Source organism: Haliotis asinina, chromosome 1 (assembly GCF_037392515.1).
Source record: "Haliotis asinina isolate JCU_RB_2024 chromosome 1, JCU_Hal_asi_v2, whole genome shotgun sequence".
In the NCBI taxonomy this organism is placed as follows: domain Eukaryota; kingdom Metazoa; phylum Mollusca; class Gastropoda; order Lepetellida; family Haliotidae; genus Haliotis; species Haliotis asinina.
Genome location: NC_090280.1, coordinates 17,841,531 through 17,864,119, shown reverse-complemented (window position 1 = coordinate 17,864,119; position 22,589 = coordinate 17,841,531). Strand labels below are relative to the sequence as shown.

The 22,589-nt window shown below is 41.7% G+C and overlaps 1 protein-coding gene across 1 annotated transcript in view; it reads right to left on the bottom strand.

Moving 5' to 3' along the window:
• LOC137287600 (beta-galactosidase-1-like protein 2) overlaps positions 1 to 18,867 on the bottom strand; it is an 80,778-nt gene extending 61,911 nt beyond the window's left edge. Inside the window, exons 1-4 of the mRNA XM_067819977.1 lie at positions 18,405 to 18,867; positions 12,089 to 12,157; positions 6,274 to 6,369; positions 5,978 to 6,086 (exon numbers count right to left, since the gene is read on the bottom strand). Of these exons, the coding sequence (XP_067676078.1) occupies positions 5,978 to 6,086; positions 6,274 to 6,369; positions 12,089 to 12,157; positions 18,405 to 18,775 (645 nt within the window). The 5' untranslated portion in view covers positions 18,776 to 18,867. The remainder of the gene's footprint in view (positions 1 to 5,977; positions 6,087 to 6,273; positions 6,370 to 12,088; positions 12,158 to 18,404) is intronic.
• Between the last annotated feature and the right edge of the window lie 3,722 nt (positions 18,868 to 22,589).

Sequence of the window (22,589 nt, the reverse complement as noted above, 5' to 3'; positions counted from 1 at the left end):
AATGAATCGTGAACTGGGCTTCATAGTGTTGGGTATAGCAGCTACTGCGTTGGTTGCGAAGCAATTAAACTAAAATACCTATATAAGTAAACATGAGACCCGCTCCATACCGATGCGAATATATACTTATGGGGAAGACCGAGGCCTGTGGTAGGAAATGCAGGAATCAGGGGTTCTGTTGTTTCCATATGGGAAGTCCTAACTACACGTGTTCTGTGTGTGGTATCGGGGTTAAAGGACACTACTGTCTATGTAAAGCTCACGGAGCGAACGTAGTCAGACATCAACTCATCTACGAGAATAAAAAAGGCTACATAAAAGAACGTAGGCGACTGCTCAAGATAGCCACTTAAGAGTTACCTCCCCTTACTGTGAACCAATTAGACATTAGTTCTCTTAGGTGTAAACACGATGTCTACTGTGCGCGAGCTCAAGCGGGTCGCAAAGCAGAGAGGTGTGATCGGGTATTCTAGAATGCGGAAGCCAGCATTGTTGAGATTACTAGGTTTAGAAGTCCCCCCTACGGTAAAACAGTTAAAAGCTCAAGCGAAACAGCTTGGACACACGGGTTATTCACACCTGGGGAGAGCCGGGTTAACCGCATTGTTATCACATGCCCCCGTACCCACTGTAAAACAACTGAAAACCGAGGCACACGATTTGGGTTTAGGCGGGTATTCCCGTATGAGGAAACCACAGCTCGTAGAATTATTACAACAGAATAGAGCTGTTGACCTGCAGTTCGTTCGCACTGAGCGCGCTGTAGGCAACTATTTGAGAGGTTGGCGCATGCACGTTGATAGAAACATGGACATTACAGATATCAAGCCTCTGATAGCTGATAAGGTCAACCAGGAACTAAATAACTTAGGAAGTATCAAGTTTCAGATCACAGTGAAAATGTCGCTCGATAAGGAGGGCACCACAGGGGTCACTGAGTATGTTCAACCTTACTTCCGAGGCAAACAAGAGGTCGTCACACATACAGAGACCATTGACGCATCAATCGATAATAGTTTTCAGCAGATACGAGAATACCTAGAACGCTACACGCACATGGGGTCCGGGTGGGCTGTAGATAAAATCGATAACGTCTATCTAGATATAGCTAACTACGTGCCGTTCAGAGGTGGGTCATACCTAGCCTTGCCTCCCTACTATAAGAACAAACAAGCCATAGTAAACGTTAAGAATAGAGGAAACGATTGCCTGAGGTTAGCTATCAGGTCAGCCTTATTTCCAGCTGCCACTAATCCGAACAGGCCTTCTAATTATCCACAGGACGATGGGCTCAACTGGGATGGTATAGATGAACCCACCCCAATATCCCAGATCACTAAAGTAGAAAAACAGAATAATCTGGCTATATATGTCTTTGGACACGAAGGTAACACAACAATAGTACACAGGGTCAGCCCGGTGAAGGATCGTCAAGTTATTAATTTATTCATGATCAAGCGAGGTGAAACGTATCACTACACGTGGATAAAAAATCTCAGCCGGTTGTTGCACGACCAGTCGAAACACGTTGGGGAAAAACACTTTTGTGTACGATGCCTACACGGTTTCAGTCGGGCCGATTTATTAGAATCCCACCGGGAGGATTGCCAAGGTGTGGGGCAGACGGCCATACGAGTCGACATGCCTAAGGAAGGTGAAAATATCCTAAAATTCGACAACCACAAGAACCAAATGTCTGTACCTTATATCATATACGCCGACTTCGAAGCCTTAGTTGTGTGTGGGGATTCCCCCAGTGGTAGCTTCACCCACAAGACACAAGAGCATATAGCCTGCGGTTTTGGATACATCGTCGTCCGTTGTGACGGGGAAACGAAAGCTCCTGTAGTGTATAGGGGCCCTGACGCGGCTGAAAGGTTTCTAAAGTGCTTGCAGGAGGAAGAAAAAATTATTAGGAATACATTGTATAGAATCGCTCCCATGCGTATGACCCGAGCCGACAGGCTAGCTCACGCTAGTAGCACTAACTGTCACGTGTGTGACTCACCGCTTAACGGTGATTCGGTGAGAGATCACTGTCACATAACTGGTAAGTATAGAGGCGCCGCTCACAACGCGTGCAACCTCAAGCTTAAAATCAACCCTAAGACAATAAACATCCCCGTTGTCTTTCACAACTTGAGAGGGTACGACTCACACTTGATCATGCAGGCCATCGCGAAAATCGATGGTAATATAACGTGCATCCCCAACAACATGGAGAGATACATCTCCTTCAGCTTAAACGGACTTAGGTTCATTGACTCGTTTCAGTTCCTCCTGTCGTCACTCGACAGTCTGGTCAAGGCCAACAATACCTTCCCTATCACCGATCGATACACAGACGCCGAGACTAGACCCCTGCTTATGAGGAAGGGTGTGTACCCCTATGAGTACATGGATAGTTGGGCCAAGTTCACCGAGACCAGACTACCCCCTATTGACTGCTTTTATAGCAAGCTGAATGAGGCGTCCGTCTCACGAGATGATTACTCGCACGCGACTAACGTATGGAATAAACTGGGTTGTAAGAACCTGGGTGATTATCACGACCTGTACTTGAGGACAGATGTACTGCTGTTAGCCGACGTGTTTGAAACGTTTCGGCAGACATGTTTAAAGCAGTATAAACTCGACCCCGCATGGTATTACACCAGCCCAGGTCTGTCGTGGGACGCCTTGCTTAAAAAGACCGGAGTTAATTTAGAATTGCTCACAGATTACGACATGCACCTATTCATTGAGAAAGGCTTGCGAGGTGGGATTTCCATGGCATCCAAACGATACGCGAAAGCAAATAATCAATACGTGAAAGGTTACGATCCTAACAAACCAACCAATCACATTCTCTACCTCGACGCAAACAACCTCTACGGCTGGGCCATGAGTCAGTATCTACCTACAGGGGGATTCGAATGGGTACCCCACGTTGATGTTATGGGGGTTGCACCAGATTCGAACAAAGGTTATATCCTCGAAGTTGACTTAGAGTATCCCAAGGCATTACACGCATCGCACAACAGCTATCCCCTTGCACCCGAACGTATGAGGGTTAACCCAGACTGGATGTCTGAGTACCAACATAACTTGTCAGGTGGTCGTGTGACAGACGTTGAAAAACTCGTGCCTAACTTAATGAATAAGACCAAGTACATCGTTCACTATCGCAACCTACAGCTGTACCTGTCGTTGGGTATGAGGCTGACCAAAATACACAGGGTGCTCATGTTCGACCAGAGTCCATGGATGGAGCCCTACATCAGAATGAACACAGACCTACGAAAAAAAGCCACCAGTGATTTTGAGAAAAATCTCTACAAGCTCATGAACAACTCGGTGTTTGGTAAGACTATGGAGAACCTGAGGAAACGCGTGACCGTGAAGCTGGTTCGGTCGAGTGAGGAAGACAAGCTCAGGAGATTGATAGCCAGTCCGGCATTCAACCGTAGTAAGATATTCACAGACAACCTGGTTGCCCTACACATGAAGAAAAGCCACATAAAATTTAACCGGCCTGTTTACGTGGGGATGAGCATCCTCGATTTATCCAAACACCTGATGTACGACTTTTACTACAACGAGCTCAAGAAACAGTACGGCGACAGGTGTGAAGTGCTGTACACTGACACGGATTCCCTGCTGATGGAGATTCGAACCGAGGACGTGTACGAGGACATGAAAAAACACCTCGATTTATACGACACCAGCGACTACCCTAAGACCCATACCCTACACAGTACGGTAAATAAAAAGGTCCTAGGTAAGATGAAGGACGAGTGTGCTGGCACGCCCATAGCCGAGTACATAGGTTTGAGACCTAAGATGTACTCCATACTGAAAGCCGACAATAGTGAGATCCGGAAAGCTAAGGGGGTTAAGAAGTATGTGGTGAAACAACACATCAAACACGCCAGATTCAAGGAAGCCCTGTTCAAGACCCGTACCTTTAGACATAAAATGAACACACTTAGAAGTGATGGGCATAAGATATACGGACTGACTATAAACAAGACGTCCCTATCGCCTATGGACACGAAACGTTGGATAGCTATTGATGGAATAAACACATACGCGTATGGACATGAAAAAATTTGAGGCTATTTACTACAGCCCGCGTGGGTACTGGAAAGGAGCTAGCGCAGTAGATAAGCTAGCTAAACTAGCGCGAGTACCCCCGGAGGAAGCCAAAGCGTGGCTTGAAAAACAAGCCCTGTGGCAGATCTATTTGCCGGCACCACGCTACGTGCCTAGAAGGAGGTTCGGTATTAACATACCTAATAGCATTCACCAGGCAGACCTACTGTTCCTACCCCACGACAAGAGGTACAAGTATGCCTTAACCGTAGTGGATGTAGCCAGTCGTTACAAGGAAGCCGAACCCTTGACCACGAAAGATTCGGCTCAGGTAGCCAGAGGATTTGAACGCATATACAAACGCAGCCCGCTGACGTGGCCAACAGAGCTGCAAGTTGACCCCGGACGGGAGTTCATGGGTGCCGTGTCACAACTGCTAGCCAAACACGATACAAAGGTCAGGCGTGGCACGGCCGGAGCCCATCGCAGCCAAGCCATAGTTGAGAGATTTAATAGGACTTTGGCTGAGCGCTTGTTCGGCTATCAGTATGCTAGGGAGATGGCCACCCCTGGAAAACGATCGACTGAATGGGTCACGAGGTTACCCAAGGTGGTGTCGGCAATCAACCATGAAGTCACCCGTCTCACCGGTAAGAAACCGGCAGACGCTATCAAACTAAAATCAATAGTTGCAGAGTCGGCCGCTCCATTGCGTGGGAAGGAGAAACAGATACCAGATAGGGCCCTAGTGAGGTATCTATACCAGCCGGGGGAACACGAGGGCGATAGCCGTAAGCGAGCCACCGATCCTATATGGTCAGTCAAAACTTACAACATAGATAAAGTGGATATGAAAGCCGACGAACCTAACTTATACTACTTGAGGGATGGGCCGGGTAGGGGGTTTGTAAGAGAAGAATTATTGATCGTACCGTACGGCACAGTGTTACCGCCTGCCAAGTCACGGTAAACGTGATGGCGTGGTTTTGTAGTAGGGGCAATAGTAGCAAGAGCTAAGGGTCCCACCAAAGCCTCATTTAGTAAATGAGGCTTTTTAGAGGGGTTTTTGAAAAGTGTTTTCGGACTATCATTCCCTATACTACTTTCATGATCAATCAAACTGTAACTTCCACAGATCAACCTACCCATTTATCTAACACTACATGTGACTGGTCTAGAGAATGCTTTCACCAATGAATAATGTCGTTCTTTCCTGATGGCAGTGACACTAAATGAATTGAAGTCAAGGTTTTATTAAATTTGCTTTTGCACACCTTTAAATTTACCTCACTCCCCAGTAATTCATTAATTACTTTCTTTTAACACCATGTCTCAGTTTCCTATATTTAATATAGGGCTGGTTACATGTTAACAGGGCCCGCAACATTTTTTAGTTATCAGCCCTGTGGGCTTCCTGTCTTTTTGTAGGAGTTTCATACACTGTTATATAGCTGCATAACTTCAGGTCTGCAGTAACCCATGTTTGTTGTAAGAGGCAATGAAATGGACTAGGTGGTTTACACTTATCAATGCAGCTCAACTGCACAGATCAATGCTTATGCTGTTGATCACTGGATTTTCTAGTCTAGACTCAAATACTTACAGACTGCAATTGCATAGATGGAATATCGCTTATTACAGTGTTAAACAACAACACACGAACAAACAAAGCATAACATTTGGGAACAGCATCTAAGTCTGGGACCCCATAGACATCAGTACCCTTACATCTACCTGTTCATTAACCTCTCTGTAAAGTACTGTAGTGAGTGAGTGAGTGAATTGGGTTTTGTACTGCTTTCAGCGAAATTCCAGCAATATCATGGTGGAGGACACCAGAAATGGGCTTCACACATTGTACCAACATGGGGAATCGAACCCAGGTCTTCATCATTCAACCTACCTGGAGGTCAGAGACAAGGGGCAGCAGTTTACTGAAGAATCTGTCGGCTGCCTTCTGGTAGGGGGGATAGTTGGAGCGTATCTTCATGTGGGGATCTGCCAGGAGCCAGCTGACAACCAACAATAGATTACAGGTAAACAATGCTTGCAACAAACTGACCAATATTATACATACGAATCATATCTTAGAACCCGGACACTTGCTTTAGATTATAGCTGAACAAACTAAAATTAGTCCTGGAAAATACCAACAATGACATTTACCAGTTAGTTTGCAGAGAAAGACAATGATCTTACCTGGGGAGTCCTCCAAAGTCCCACTCTGAGCATATAAAGGGTCCCGGTCGAAAGATGACATGGAGCCCGACCTCTTGGGCCAGTTGGATGTACTTCCTGTAATAATAATTTAAGTTTGTAGGTGAGTGGAAGAGTGACAGGTGGCAGGAAGGAGTGAGTGAGGGAGGGAAGGAAGGAGTCAAAGGACAAAGGTTGAAGTGAGAGAGAGGTTTGGAGAGAATGTGAACAAGGAATGAGTTGGAGAGGTAGGCTTGGAGTGAAGAGCCAGTAAGAGTGAGTGAGTGAGAGAGTGAGGAAAGGAGGAAGGGACCCAACAGGAAGTGACGAAGTGAACTGGCACTTATGGTGCACTCTTTTGCCCCGTGGTCTAGTTGGAAATTATCTTTTGATGTTAAGTTACTAAATGCTGAGAAACAAACTGGAAAACAATTTATAATCTTATTGCAATACATGACAAGTAGTTCCAATGTCTTATTATCTGTTTTTCTACTTGAGGTCAAACACCTGTGAATCACATATATGGGTTTGATTATAACTGCTTTAAACAATTTTCTAACACAATCACAGGTTTCTGGTGTGCCAAAGGGATGCATCTCTGCACAGACAAGTGTTTGCCATTAATATGGCAATGTCCCCCGTCGCTAAAGAAGAACAAAATATTCATAACGCATTTACTACTTTTTAATTTTTGGTCACATACTGGACGCCTGAAATGACAGGTGTCTGCATGATCCCGCAATGTAGGTTGTCAAAATATTGAAGACTTTTGGGTGCAATAATTTATGAGATATTGTGCTTACAAATGTTTGAGAACTGGTCAAAGTATTGTGGTTACCTTAAAGGTCACATGCAACGTAAAATACAACTTTGCAATTCTGGTACCTTTCGGTGTGCACTTACCGAAACAAATCATAAAAAATGCCAATTCAACCTGTAAAGTTGAAAAAAAACGCGATGAAAAAAAGCCCGCGAAATCGGAGTTCAAACGTTTTACTAAATTCCCCCCAGCGCTGGGGGGAAAACTGGTTTCAACAGCTGTGCTGCGCTGCGTCCATAACGCATGCGCAGTGAATAGGTTCGCGGAGCTTGAAACAGTATGCATGCCCAGCGTCTGAGGTCGTGAGCAATAGTCTAATCTCGGTTGTGTACACAAACAAGTACATAATCTACTCGTTACGTAAAACAACTTGTTGACTGTGGCAAGCAGTCTCTGTCATAGAGAAAACTCAGTGTCTCGTTTATTCACACCTATATGTCTGTCTGCCTGTCTGCTAAAGACAACATGCAATACACAGCTTCAATCATTGACAACGTGCAATTTGAACTTAACACCTATCAGACTATACGACATAAAGAAAATAAGTTGATTTATGACTCGTGCACCCGAGTCCCGTGTCTGCCACATTATGTAATTAGGCACGTGTGATACACATGACATGTTTTTATGTCTGTGGGTTGCAAACAAACTACATTCATTTTATTCGGATGACTGGATGTGACGGAAACTTGTGCAAACTCCAGATTCCAGTCCTGTTTTGTACTTGGACGAATGACAGATGGCTGGAGCCACGCAGTAGTTTACCATCTCTACTGACATGATTTTTTATTGGATCGAGCGCAAATTCAGAGAACATGTATTTTCAAAACCTAACATCTCTATATACATTCTTCATGGATATCGACTTCTTTTGGTGTATATGATTTTGCTTGACAACAGAATATGAATCCATACTGAAACGATGCATCAAGTACACAAAAAGAAGTTGTTATCCACAAAGAATCTTACTTTCTTGGCTATACTTCTAAAATGCCCATCAAACAGATCATCTTTCTGTACACACAATGAACCCTCAGCATGTCAGCAAATGGAACAGCCAATCGGAAGCCGTCGTTACACTTGAGTGCATATCCACCCGCTATGACTGGGTTCGGTCTCCCGAGGGCTTCGTTTCGGGGGAAGTAAGCCCAAGTACAAAATATTGCACTTTTGAATCGCGATTGTACACTTATAATTTTGTTTATTTGTTTTTTTAAAAGCAGCAATGTATATTATATGTCATGAATAAGTGATAAATGTGTTTTAATTATGTTTGATTTTTTGGTTGCATGTGACCTTTAAGAATTAGGTCAAGGTGAACAAAATCAACTGGTGTCTGACATATTGGTTTAACAAGAGTTCGAAAGAGGTCAAAATGTCGTGGTCAAGGTCACCAAAATTGACTGGTGTCACTGTTGAATACATAGTCCCCCGTTTGGGCTGTTGTACTAAGGGACAAACATTGCAACACTTTGGACTGGGACAAAATGGCACTGTTACAAGCATGGCATCACTCATCACTCTAATGACATCACTCTTCAGTCTCATGACATCAATCTTCCTCTCATGACATCTGTCTCGACACTCATGACATCACTCCTCACTCTAATGACGTCAGCCTAGACAATCATAACGTCACTCTTCAGTCTCATGACATCACTCTTCAGTCTCATGACATTCACTCTTCAGTCTCATGACATCAGTCTAGACACTCATGACATCACTCTTCACTCTCATGACATCAGTCTAGACTCTCATGACATCACTCTTCAGTCTCATGAATCACTCATAAGTCTCATGACTTCTGTCTAAGTACTCATGACATCAGTCTAGACTCTCACAACATCAAAGAATATAGCAATTTAATTGCTGTTTCACTGAATATTCCAAATAAAGCATGATCTGCTGACTTGTATATTTGTCACCCAACACTTGCATTTGTCATCCAACATTTGCATTCATCATCCAGTATTCATGATATGTGTCATATTCATGTCATGAGGATTCCCTGCAGCCGTAATCATCACCTGTATCAATGTCTCCATACAAATGTTGCCATGGTTACTTCGGTAATGCTTTGATATTGTCATACATAAATCACTCACTGTACAAAATAGTCTCAAAACAGTACACTCTTACCATAGTACACTATGTATTGCAGTACAAGGAGTTGGCTTTGACCTGTTTTGGTTCGGAACTTGAGATTTATGATCAAAAGGCACAAAATCAAGACTTTCATTGTCTAATAACATGAAAAATAATCTTAAACATACTTTTTGCTATTTTGAATTAACAAACTTTTCATTTTATGACTTGACAGAAAAACCATAACGAAAACCAAAAATACAAGAAAACTTTATTGCATAACGGCATACCGAACTAAAGGCAAAATACCACCTTTACTAATACTGTGGTATACCATTTCACCCTAAGTATTAAACATGTAGGCTTAGGGGAATCATGGATTACCATACTAATTGGGGAATCAAACCCAGAACTTCTGCGTGATGAGCCAACGCTATGGCCACTAGGCTACCTGCCACCACTAGCCTTAGAAAGCTGGCCTATATTTGCTTGCTCTAGTGCAAATGAACCAGGCATTTTATGCAAAAATCAGGTCAAAGAGATGAAACAGAGTCTTGAGTACCCTTTCTCTGAACTGAAAAGGGAAACACATTTTTTCTGCACCAAAGGTAAGAAATAGATGATACTCAACAGCTGAAGATGTGGGCATGTTTACTGCACATGACATGCTTGTGTGAGTGAGTTTATCTACACCCAACTGTTAGCATTATTCCAAGGAATATCACTAAAGGGAACACCAGAAATGCAAATGACATACATGCAATGAATACAGCACACAGATTTCTGAGGCTGTATTTTCAATGTATTATTATAAATGCAGGTGCTTGTGAACACCACAAGAAACCCAGCCCAACACTGTTGGCTTGCCTGACCTAAATCTGTAATGTTCCATTTGGTGCTTCCTAGACAAGCTGACTGCTTGTGCATAAAGACCGGGATGGGTCCAAATTTTCTACCCAGGTACCTCACAGACTATTACCCTACCCAACCCTGATAACTGTTGTGCTAACTCCTGACATCAAATTTGTAAGAAATGGCATCACCTTCTTAAGCTTGGAGGCTAAAATTATGTTTACACAATACCATACAGAAAGTGGTCAAAAGTAACATATGTCATGCTTGGGATTACACTCTCTTAGTAAAGTGCAAAGTAATTTTTGGTAGAGTCCCATCTGGGATTCGAACCGTCACCCTCAGAGTCAGGCACCTAATCTACAAGACACAAACTCAGCTGCCTACTCCAATCAGCCACTGCAACTTCCACAAAAATGGAAGATGGACAACTGGTAGCCTAGACTGCGTACTTTGTGTACTCTTGATAAGAGTAAATTGGCACGGCCATGATAACACAATGCCATATAGAAAGTGGTCAAATGTAACATGTTATATTTGGGATTACACTATCTTGGTAAAGTACAAATACCACTACATTTTCAGTTGAGTCTCATCTGGGATTCGAACCCGCACCCACAGAGTCAGGCACCTAATCTCCAGGAGACAAAGTCAGCCTCTCAACCTGCTCAGCCACTACTCAGAGGGGTACACAAAGTACGCAGTTTAGACTACTGTTATGAGAGTGTATTTTCTGTAAATTGTACTATTAAGTAAGTATTAATTATTATTGGGTCACAACATTTAGTGCTTTGAATGATAATTATTATGGGTTACATTCCATATAGTAAATGTTCAGTACTTTTCGTATTCTACGTTGATGGCGACGGTCGTATGTGCTCACTATGTTGCATTCAGTAAAACTGTTTCTCACTTGCACACCAAGACTTCAGTGAGTTGAGATCATAATTGTGACCCATTACTTTAGAATTGACTTACTGTGAACCTTTTGTATCTTGCCTTTGTTTTTGCTGAATACAAATTATTGAAAATTTCAAACTTCTCAGTGTTATATATATTGCTGGTTCTGATGGGATTTCTTACACCTTTTGTCACGGCAAATCTTTAACCGTAACACTTCCATTTTTGTGGCTAACTTTGTGTGCTGGCGATTAGATGCCGGACTCTGAGGGAGTGGATTTGAATCCAAAATGGGACTCGGCCAACAACAAACTAGAATTTGTACTTTACTAAGAAAGTGTAATTCCAAATATGACATGTTACTAGAATTATGAGGTTTTCAACATCTTAACCATGTAATCATGTCTTAATGTTCAAGGAAATATCCCTTAATTATGACAGACTAACTTATTACACTGTTGAATCTATTAGTCACATGATCAAGAAGGGTCCAGGTACAGAGACGGATACCCGGGTCCAACTCATCACCCACCCATCCCGGGTACTGAGATGGGTACCCAGGTCCAACTCATTACCCACCCATCCCGGGCACTGAGATGGGTACCCAGGTCCAACTCATCACCCACCCATCCCGGGCACTGAGATGGGTACCCAGGTCCAACTCATCACCCACCCATCCCGGGTATCCGGGTTATCTGTCCTAGCCATATTACAAATGTTAATTTTCAGTTTCAGTTTTCAGTGGGACCAAAGCATTGAGTTCAGGAGTGAGTCACAAACAATTAAAGTGAAACAGATATTGATATGTATGGGTTGCTGTGTTGCAGTTGATGACAGTATGTCAAAAGTGGTGTGAGGTTTTGTATGAAGTCAATATTTGAGTGAGGTTTTGTAGGCAGTTACAAGTCTTAATCTTAAAATGTAAATGATATGCAACTTGGATCTCCTAATGAACGAGAATTGCAGAAGCAGATTGGTAATATTTACACTGAACCTGCACTGAAATGTTACACTCACTGCAATAAAGAAATTGACTGTACATAGAATTTGGTTTTCTTCCACCTACACAACTTCTAAAATGCCTCTCAAAGAAAATAGTATTATTTGAGTATCACCAGACCCTGTGATCTAGTTTATGTTTTGTTAAGTAAGTTGACATACCGGACATTGAGCATGCCTTCAAAGTCAAATATTCCGGGAGTTGCTTCATGCAGATTCCACGGCACATATCTGAAATAACAAACAGAAAACCAGGGATAAAATGTGTTATGAAAGACAGCAAAATGTGATTCATAAAGAATTACAGACGTGCCCTTTGGCACTTCAGTGTGCCAACAAAACGCATACAGTGTAGCTCTCCTAAAAGAGCAGCCACCCAAACCGACATGCACTCATTATCAGCACTAGAATTTGGTCTCAAAGAGAATCAGTTTTGACAGCTTCTGCTGTATATGAAGATGCATGTCTCAATGAGCATAAGAAAGGAAAGTGTATTCTGAAAGGTATTGACCATATGGCAGTGAGTGAGTGAGTGAGCGAGCGAGTAGGTGGGTTTGAGTGAGTGAGTTGAAATATAACATCATATCAGCAATATTTCCACCATAACCTGACAACCATGAAACCATGAAGACAATGGAACGACATGCGTCAAGAAGCATGTGTCAGTATTTGGTTTGGTTGTGGTTCAAAGCAGCACTCATATTCCAGCTATAAAAGGCGGCAGTCTGTCAATAATCAAGTCTGGATCAAACAACCCAGTGATAAACTGTATGAGCATCGATCTATGTAAATGGGATACAATGACATGTGTCAGCCAAGTCACCGAGTCTGATCATGCAATCCTGTTGGCTGCCTCTCATGACAAAGAACAAATTACTGAAAATCAGTTCTAACACAGATCTTCATGGATACACATGTCAAGGAGTGTTTTCATTTTTAACCCAACTACATAAGAAATCCCCCTTAAATTTTGACAAATTAATGTATTGTTGGCTGTTGCTATGCTCATGACAGAATTAGTATCAGTTACAAAGTATACAGGAAACAAGAAACAAAAAACAGTAGCACATTTCACAATTTCACAATTAAATTAAAATAACACAACTTGTCCAAAGTTTTCTCTTATGAACTTTGTTAAAACAAATTGACAATAACACTACAGCCAGGATATTATTGGAAGGGGCAAGTTGGTCCCTACCTCTGGGAAATGTGGGCTGATAACCAAATGTGAAACAATCTGTAATCCTTCTCGTTGACATTTTGACAGCCAAAAAGATTTGGTGATAAACTCAGACAAGCATGACTTTGAAAAATACCAGTTCTTTTCAAATGAAATATGATACACATTTATTAATATTCCAGTCTGTTGTATAACAGCATGGAGTCGATGTAGTCGTGATGTACCCGACAGTGACTCTGGTGACACACTGAAGAGATGCATGAAAAACTGTCAAAGGTAGGGTGTGTACTGACAAGAAATTGTATTACATTGCAGTTTATTGCCATTCTGATACTGGTATTAATATCTATAATTATACTGGATTTTCAGCGTTTGATGTTGTTTAACTTGAGCTGATTGTGACCTGAGCTCCATGCACATGCCACCACAGGGGCTGACATGTATTGCATTAGGCTAAATATAACAGTTTCTCGGGCATCGGTCACTTTTATTTGTGCACATAACAATTTTTTATTGCCATTCAAAAAAATTAATTTTGACTTTGCTGCATCCCGATCATCATTTGTCAACTATAAGAACAAGTGTCTGTAAGAATGAGTGTGATTGAATCTGCAACTCATAATCTTTCCAAGCAGTATTTCTGTGAGAAAAAAATTAAGATGTGTTCCTCCCTCGTCACTCTTTTTTCTATCAAACATTTTTGAAAAAGTCCTACTGCCCTTGTCCTCCTTGGCAAAAAATGTGCAAGAGAAATATCAATACTAGCACTTCATCAATACTGGGTGCTTCTGCGTTTGACAGAGAGAGAGACATCAATTCTATTTGCAGAGCTTATTTTCTGCAAACTATTATTATTCCTAACACACTCAAATAAATGTTACTGCTGTGATAAACAAAATTTCAAATTCAGATTTGATTTTGAGGGATTTATTTTCTCTTTTTTCGCAAAATTTATTGTAAGTGAAGCACGCTCTTTTGTCAATTACAATGAAATTTTAGTGTGAATGAAAGTATGAGTGTTTTTTAATTTAAACCATGGAGACAGTCACAACACATCACATATTCTTACTACCCAACATATGAGTTTGAGGGAAAATACTGCAATACCTACAGTTTGAAAGGCGTATTGTGACATACTTGTATACCAGTAATAACCTGCAGTCCTGGTGAAAGGTATTAATATTTTACAAATTAGTGTTTCATGACATCACGTTGCTGCAGCGCAAGTCACACTGAATTTCAATGCTATATCAGCTTTGTATTAATGTGGGACATATCAAGCAGGCAAGCAAGCTGTTGAGGCTTAATAATAACTGCATTGTATGCTATATCTGCAATCTGTTATTAACATTCAATGTCATGCACAACAATAAAAACAGGCCATTTTTTTACTGTGGGTAACAGTGACACAGTGTTTGGGAGTGCATGCTTGCTCCTTCATCAGCTTATACTCCGAAACGTTGTGTTATCCACAATGAGGAAGTTGTCAATAAACCTGGCTTTTCTTACACTTTCCACTTCTAAATGCCCTTCAAAGATATCATGCGGAACAATGTTACAAAACACTACTTTGTGATGATTCTGAACCAACAACTTTCATACACAATTATATATATAGAAATATATATGACATCTCATGTGTAGCCTCATAAGCCTTGAAAATGTGTGCATTCTGAAAGGCCCTAGTCGTAATATTCAAGCGATGGGGCAGACGTTAGTGAATATTTGTCAGATTTAATGGTTGGTTTATTTCAGTTATGTGTGTTATACTAAATCAACAAAATTCTGATTGAAAACCTTTTTACAACCGATAATTATTTTTCATCCTTCTTTCGATCTATTTTGAGTGAGTGGGTGGGTGGGTAAGTGAGTGGCTGGGTGGGTGAGTGGGCCAGTGAGTGTGGTTTTATGCTGATTTTAGTAATATTCGAGCATGGTTGGGGACAACAGAAACAGGCTTCACAAACTGACCACATGTGGGAAATCAAACCAGGGTCTTCAGCATAGTGACACAAATGAAACAGACCTCTCAGAACATGACAAACTGAATGTTCAAATTATACTGCACACAATACTGACAAATAGCGAGTGACGTTGATGCACTTAATTCAACAAAATGGAAAAAAGTGAATGAAACAGGTACTTCATAATTGAGTGAGTGAGTGAGTGAGTGAGTGAGTGAGTGAGTGAGTGAGTGAGTGAGTGAGTGAGTGAGTGAGTGAGTGAGTGAGTGAGTATGGTTGGAGCAATATTCCAGCAATTTCCCCAATACAGTTGGGGACAGCAGGAATGGGCTACACAGACACGACCCATTTGGAGACTTAAACCATGTCTTCGGTGACATACTGTCAGAGAGTGATGACAGTTTGAACTTGACTTGACTATGGCAATACTCTAGCAAGAATGAAAATGTGTTCAATACTGAACCTAATTATACCTGATGCAGCACATTAAACATCCGCCAAGGCAACCTTGCTGGAAATCCAAGAGCAGTAACATTGTCATATATAGAGAACATAGAAACATCAAAACATCTCTGAGATGGTATTTCTACATGGTCTGTTCAGGCTCTGTCTATTTGTTTCTCCATATGGTGTGTCTGTTTGGACTGCATAGGGTCTGTCTGTCTGTCTGTCTGTCTGTCAGGGCTGTGGTGTGTTTATCAGGGTATCCCGCTTCAAGCTGCATCAACCTCTTCGCTGCTCATGCACTATGAGTGCAGCTCAGCACAGCTGTTAAAAGAACTTTTCACGCCAGATAGGGAGAAATTAGTGAATCATTTGAACTTTGATTTTGCGGGACTTTTTTCATTGCATTATTTTTCAACTTTATAAGCTGAATTCACATTTTTTATAATTTGTTACTGTACAGGGTTCAAAATTCACATTTTGAGGTAACAAATTTACTATTCAAAATCCTATCTTGCTACCTGAAGAAAACACTCAAAAGCTGTCAATACCGGCAGCTGTCTAATCAAGCCGGTTGTCAATACTAGCATAAGATCTCAGTCCCAACAGTGGCTTATACATTTATCATCATACAAATCTACAAACCAGCAGCTGTCATTTCCGGATCTTGGCATGAAATGAGTCGGACAAATATGTGTTTACACAGTAATCAGCACTGTCTAATCCAGTGTGTGGCGAGGAGTCAATGGTATGTGTTACAATGGCAGCACCAATTAATGCTGCTTGAAACTACACGGTTGGTGACAAAGATAAGTTAGTCTTAGTTCAGCATGGGTATACTTGTACTTGTAATTAGTCTGTTGTGTCAATGTGTGCAGTAACTGAGAGAACTATGTGACACAATGTATATGAGAGTGGCAAAACTGGTTGTAGGTAACCATGTCAGTCAACAATCCGGCTAGCTGTTGAAATCGGATTACTTCTTCTGTACCGACAGTTTAGACAACTTCCACTGTACCAGATAGGGCTGGCACACCCAAACTTTGTAATGAGTGACAGATGTATATCAGCCAACCAGCTAAAACCAGGCATCACAAAATCAGATTTTGTGCTTTTTCACATGTGTGTGACCAAAGTGCATTTACGCTGCTAATAATGAAAATGCTCCTTATTTATTGTTTTATTATATAGTCTGGTTCATAATTATTGAGAATTTTTCTTCTTACTTTGAGCTATCCTAACACCTCAACTGATTCACTGATACTTAAAACTAAGTAATGGTATAAGGGAGGTAACTCATCTTGGCCTACTGAGTATAGTACAATTAGAGTTACCTCCCCTGAATTTGTAGCAGACGTCATTTTCCTCAGCACTGTCAACAATGTCTGCTGAAGATAAAAGAAGGTTGATTTATGAGTTGTGTAATCAAGGAATTGATGATGTAAATACATTGGCAGAGAGAACAGGAACTCCTCTTTCTACTGTGTATAGGATTTGGAAGAATTTTAAAGAGGGAAAGGATTTTGGGCACCAGAAAGGAACAGGGAGACCCAGAAAATTGGACTTCTCAGATCGCGTCCGGCTGGGAATTTTAGCGTCTAAAAAGCAAAGGGCAAGCATCTCCAACATCAGGTATGAAATAATAGAAAGTGGATCAACAGTTGTATCAAAATCTACAGTTAGAAGAAATTTGATTGATCTTGGATGGGAGAAAAAGACTGGAATTCCTTCTCCTCTCATGAAACAAGAACATAAAGACAGGCGTGTTGAGTGGTGTTTGGCACATGAAAACTTTGACTGGGAAAATGTGATTTTTACTGATGAAAGCTCAATATGGGTATATCCCAATAATGTGAAAATATGGACAAAGTCTGCGTCAGCACCGTTGTATCGACGACCTAAATACAGCCCAAAGTTTCATGTATGGGGAGGGATATCCTTATTAGGAACGACCCCGCTGTGTGTGTTTGAGGGAAATCTGACAAGTCAACGCTACACTAACATATTAGATAATTTTCTCCTTCCAAGTGCACATGTGTTTTATGGAAATGACTGGATTTTGCAGCAAGATAATGTTCCTAAACACACCGCAAAACATGCCAAGCAGTGGTTTCAGGAGAAAAATGTGACTGCATTACCATTTCCTGCATATAGTCCTGACTTAAATCCCATTGAGAACATTTGGTGGATGATGAAGGAATGTGTGAATCAAAAGGGGTTGACAAAAATTGAAGACATGAAGAGAGAAGTGGTCCGATACTGGGACAGCATAACTCACGAAACACTAACCTCTCTGATAGGAAGTATGCCTACCCGTCTTAGACTGTGCCGTGAAGCTCAAGGAGACTTGATAAAATATTAAATTGTTACCTACACAACATGAAAAGGTCAGTTCACTTTCACAATACATTCAATTTTATCTGATTTGTTCTCGTTTAATAATATGAAATGCTTTAGCTATTCTCAATAATTTTGAACCATACTGTATGTGTTTGGACATGATTTCCCTGAGCCTCAGCTGAAAAGAGCGGTGCTGCTCTTAGAAAGATGACGTGCGTTTAGGAAAAAGTTTTCCTTGACTTACAAGAGTTAGTGGGGTCTTATATGATGGTTCCAGAATGCGACAACAGACACAACAACAGTCACCCTGGCGAGTGTCGTCCAAATCCCCGCTTGAAATGTATTCTATTTACTAGGATTATTTAGAGGTGTTAGGGTTATGGGTTAGGTCTTGGGTTAAGCTTTCTTTCCTTCTTTTTATTTAAAAAAAAATATTCTTAGGTATAGAATGATAAAAAAAGGCTGTTAAGGACGGAAATCCTTCCTAAACGTTGTGCAAATCTTTCAGTTACCAGGAACACTTTTAAAAGATTGTTACAAAACTACATACGTTTCCAGAGTGTTCAGTCCACAAGACTTCAGCTTTAGCATTCTGTCCTTCCAGTATTCAGGAACCACACGGAAATAATGCATCGCTCCACTTAAAATCTTTATAGCTTTTCCTTCCAGAACAAAATGTCCATTGCTAAAACTCAAACTTGTACCGTCTGTCATGCCTCGGCGATTGCTATCCATGTTGAAAACGTATCTGTCTTTTCCGTTTGCCAGTAGATCGGTCCCCAAAGACTTCTGCGCTTGCGACTTGTGGCGTGATCGACCTACTATCCAAATTAAGACCACGCCGCATATAACCAGTGCTAGGAGACGCTTTATATGAACCCCGCGAAATGATATCGCTGGTGTGTACATTTCTCTTTTCATTTAGGTCACTGTCGTTGATACGCTTTCGGTGAATTATGCGACAGCTAGACTTGCAGTCTGAACCTCAACTATCGTAAATGCATAGTGACTCCTCCCAATCAAGGGCAGGTCACTCTAACATGTAAACATTCACCGTCAAGGCCTGAAGCGATCTAATAGTGATGAAAACGCTCGTAAAATGATATTTTCACGGCCCCGGTATTTTCGTTTCTTTGTCGATAACAGTTACATAACGGCGGCCTGTAGATAATTTGCGTGATCATCAGCTGTAAGATTTAAATATTCAGACTGACGTCCTCTTTCTTGAAACAACAGTACCGGAAATATGAGGCCGAAGTTTTTAACCATACATGTCTCTCCCCTCCCCCACCACCCCCCCCCCCCCCTCCCCCGGCCTCTCAGGTCATTGTGGTGGAATTTAAACTCGTATGTGCGAACTCTATGAATTAGCAAACACTCGGGAAAGTAATTAACCTGCAATCACATGGCCCCAATGATGAGACCCGGTCACGTTTGATATCTTGTACATTTGTGCAAAAAAAAGCAAATCAATAGATTTCAAGGCATAGAGAAGATGTCTAACATAATAATTCATTTGCAGTTTTTAGCAAAGAGGCATTCCTAGGGTAGTCTAGTGGTTCTTTCGTTATGCCGAAGACCTGGGTTCGACTCCCCACATGAGTTCAGTGCTCGACGCAGAATTTCTAGTGACCCCAACATGATAATGCTGTAATACTGCTAAAAGCTAAATAAAACCATATTCACTCACTCACTCACTATTAAGTGTTTATTCCCCAAAACTGCGTCCCACAGGCGATATTGCTTTCCCCTAGCATATCGTTTTTACAGTAGTTTTTGTACAATGCCCTCACAATGATATGGCGTCATGAACTAGATGACATGACAATGCTATGACGTCTAAGAAATATATCAACACTCGTTGATGAAAGTGAAAAAATTACTGGGCAAGCCCTTTATCAAGTCGTGGTGATATATCTAATATCAAAAGACAAGGGTGATTCACTCCAATACAGAACACAAGTTATGTCTAGAAGGATATTGGTTTCACTAAACCTCTCGGCTGGTCAATAAGACCGAGTCAGCGCAGCTCCTCGGCGACCCAAAGCTTGACACAAGGAATCAGATATTCCTCAACAAACAAATCAAGCACTTATATAGTTTAAGAGAAAGTAAACTTGCCCCGTTGACATATTGAATATATATATCCCTTTGAAATGTAAATGTATATCGAGTCAAATATTGACTGACTAATCTGATCAAATGTTGACCTACAACCGAACAGGGTCAGATGTCAGTGGGATACCTTTACTTGGACCTCATGTCCATAATCTTCTTTGCAAGATCTGATGTTTGTCACAACAAATGAATGTATACTAGGCACATAAAGAAACTGTGCATGCAAAAATATAAAATCTAAATTTAATCAAAACTGAGTAGACACATAAGGATTTATACTCAGAGACGTGCCCCGTTCCATGACGTCAGTGGTTTCGTCCTTGAGACGTCTAATACGGTGTTGCAAATGCATCCCGGGAAAGAGAAACAAAGCAAATGAATACCACACAATACTGTCGCCCAATCCCCGCCCTTGCGATCGTTAAACGAATTAAACGGCTACTGAAACGCATGGCAGGTCAAGGCTAACGCCTGCCAAACGTCATGAGGCCATTGGATGGTCCGTGGGGGCATGTCTCAACAAGTGGCAACACATTTCCACTGCCACCGGAACACCATTTCTGCTCAGGTGAGACGCTGGCAGAACACAAATGACGTCATCGATCGGCCACATTCTGGACGTCCACGTGTAATAACACCAAGACAGGACAGATGGATTTGGGTGACCCATCCTCGCCACAGGTTTCAGACTGCAGTGATGACTGCCCGGACCATCCCAGGACTTCGCCGTATTCACCCAAACACAGTTCGGTAACATTTACGTCATCACCAGATCAGACCACGACGTCCCGCCACACGACTTATCCTGACACAACGTCATCGACAAGCTCGCCGAATGTGGTGCCGAAATCATGTCCGTAGACCCTGGTTTTGGTGGAGAAATGTTGTTTTTACAGATGGATCCAGGTTTAACATTTTCCATAGTGATGAAAGTCAACGTGCCTATAGACGCGTGTGAGAACGTAATGGACAGACCTGTGTCTTGGAGAGGAATCGCTTTGGTAGTGGCTCCGTGATGATTTTGGGTGGAATAACAACATGCCAAAGAACTCCTTTGGTGATTATTCAGGGCAACTTAAGTGGTGTGGGCTACAGGGATCAGATTCTTCGACCTGCAAAGTCATAGCCCAAAAGGACAATGCCCGCCATCATACACCCGCCACTGCAACACGAAAAGGTGGATTTATTGCCTTGGCCTGCAAATTCACTGAACCTCTCACCCCGATATGTACAGCATGATTGGGTCGAGATGGGTCGAAGCCTACGACGTCTTCCTCATCCGCCAGATAACGTCCTTGACCTTGCAACAGAACTTGAGAGAATCCCACAAGCCTTCCTTGCACGTTTGATAGGCTCTATGAGTCGTCGATGCACTGCTGTTCTCAATGCCGATGGTGGACATACCCGTTACTGAGCTTATGGATTCGTGACGTTATTGTGATTGACGTTTCAGTTGAAATTCTCCCGACTTGTTATGGTTTCATGATCCCTCCATTAAAGTTTATATGTACCTTTGACATTGTACCTTTTCAAGTGGGATAATATTTTGACAAGGCACAGTTTATTTATGTGGCTAGTATATAATTGTCAACACGTGTTTGTAGTCACTTCGAGCGTGACAGTGAGAATCTACGCAGCTCTATGCAATAGACAAATTGTTATCCATACACTTCAAAGTTTCATTATTGCCTCACCAACTTCTAGAATGTCGATAAACCAATCTTCAGTGAGTTTGCATAAATTCCTTGTTTATCCTGGCTTGGTCAGTTCAACCGTCCTCCTTCAACTAAAAGTAAATTGCACGCTTCAGGTAACTGTAAAAAGCATATCCCGTGTAGATATCCGCCACCCTTATTTTAAGAACTAAGTGCGCCGAGTACGCCATGGCCTTACTATATAATTTTGATTATTGACGACACCATTTATTTGTCAGTTCCTCGCGGATTTCGGAACACAAAGACATTTCGGAATCTGCAAAGGTCCAACGAAAACCACCCAGCTACTCTTATAACTTGACTGAAGTCCAGATCAGTGGATATATTCCTTAACTTTGAGAAGCGATTTATGACCAAGGTTGAGCCGAGCCACTGTCCAGAAAATCCCATTACTCACGTATAATCTCATTACATCCATCTGTACAATCCGGATAGATTATCTGTTGTACTTTGTCAAACTTAGAAGTCACCAAGGAAAAACGTCCTGTACCTAATACCTTAGTCCAAATACCTACATAAATCGCAATACGGATATTTATGTTCAGATAATTATGTTTCTATAACATTTTGATCCTTCGAGCACCACACATTGATTTTACAAATGCAAAGGTTATGATCAATGGCGAACACCACGTGCAGTACGTGTACTAGTCATCAGTATGGCTAGTCCAGTGAATTGCAGACTCACAACAGAAGGTAAATTTAAGGTCCCTCACACAATGGATCAATGATTATGCACCAGATCGTTATGTGACTGTGTCCCGCCTGCAAAAGAACGCTTTACATTCGGAAACAGCTGCTAAGTTCAGATGACTGTTCCATCATTTAGGGTAGTGAGATAGCCCAGTGGTCGAAATGTTGCCTCCCAGGACCGGAGACACCAGTTTGACTCTCTATATGGT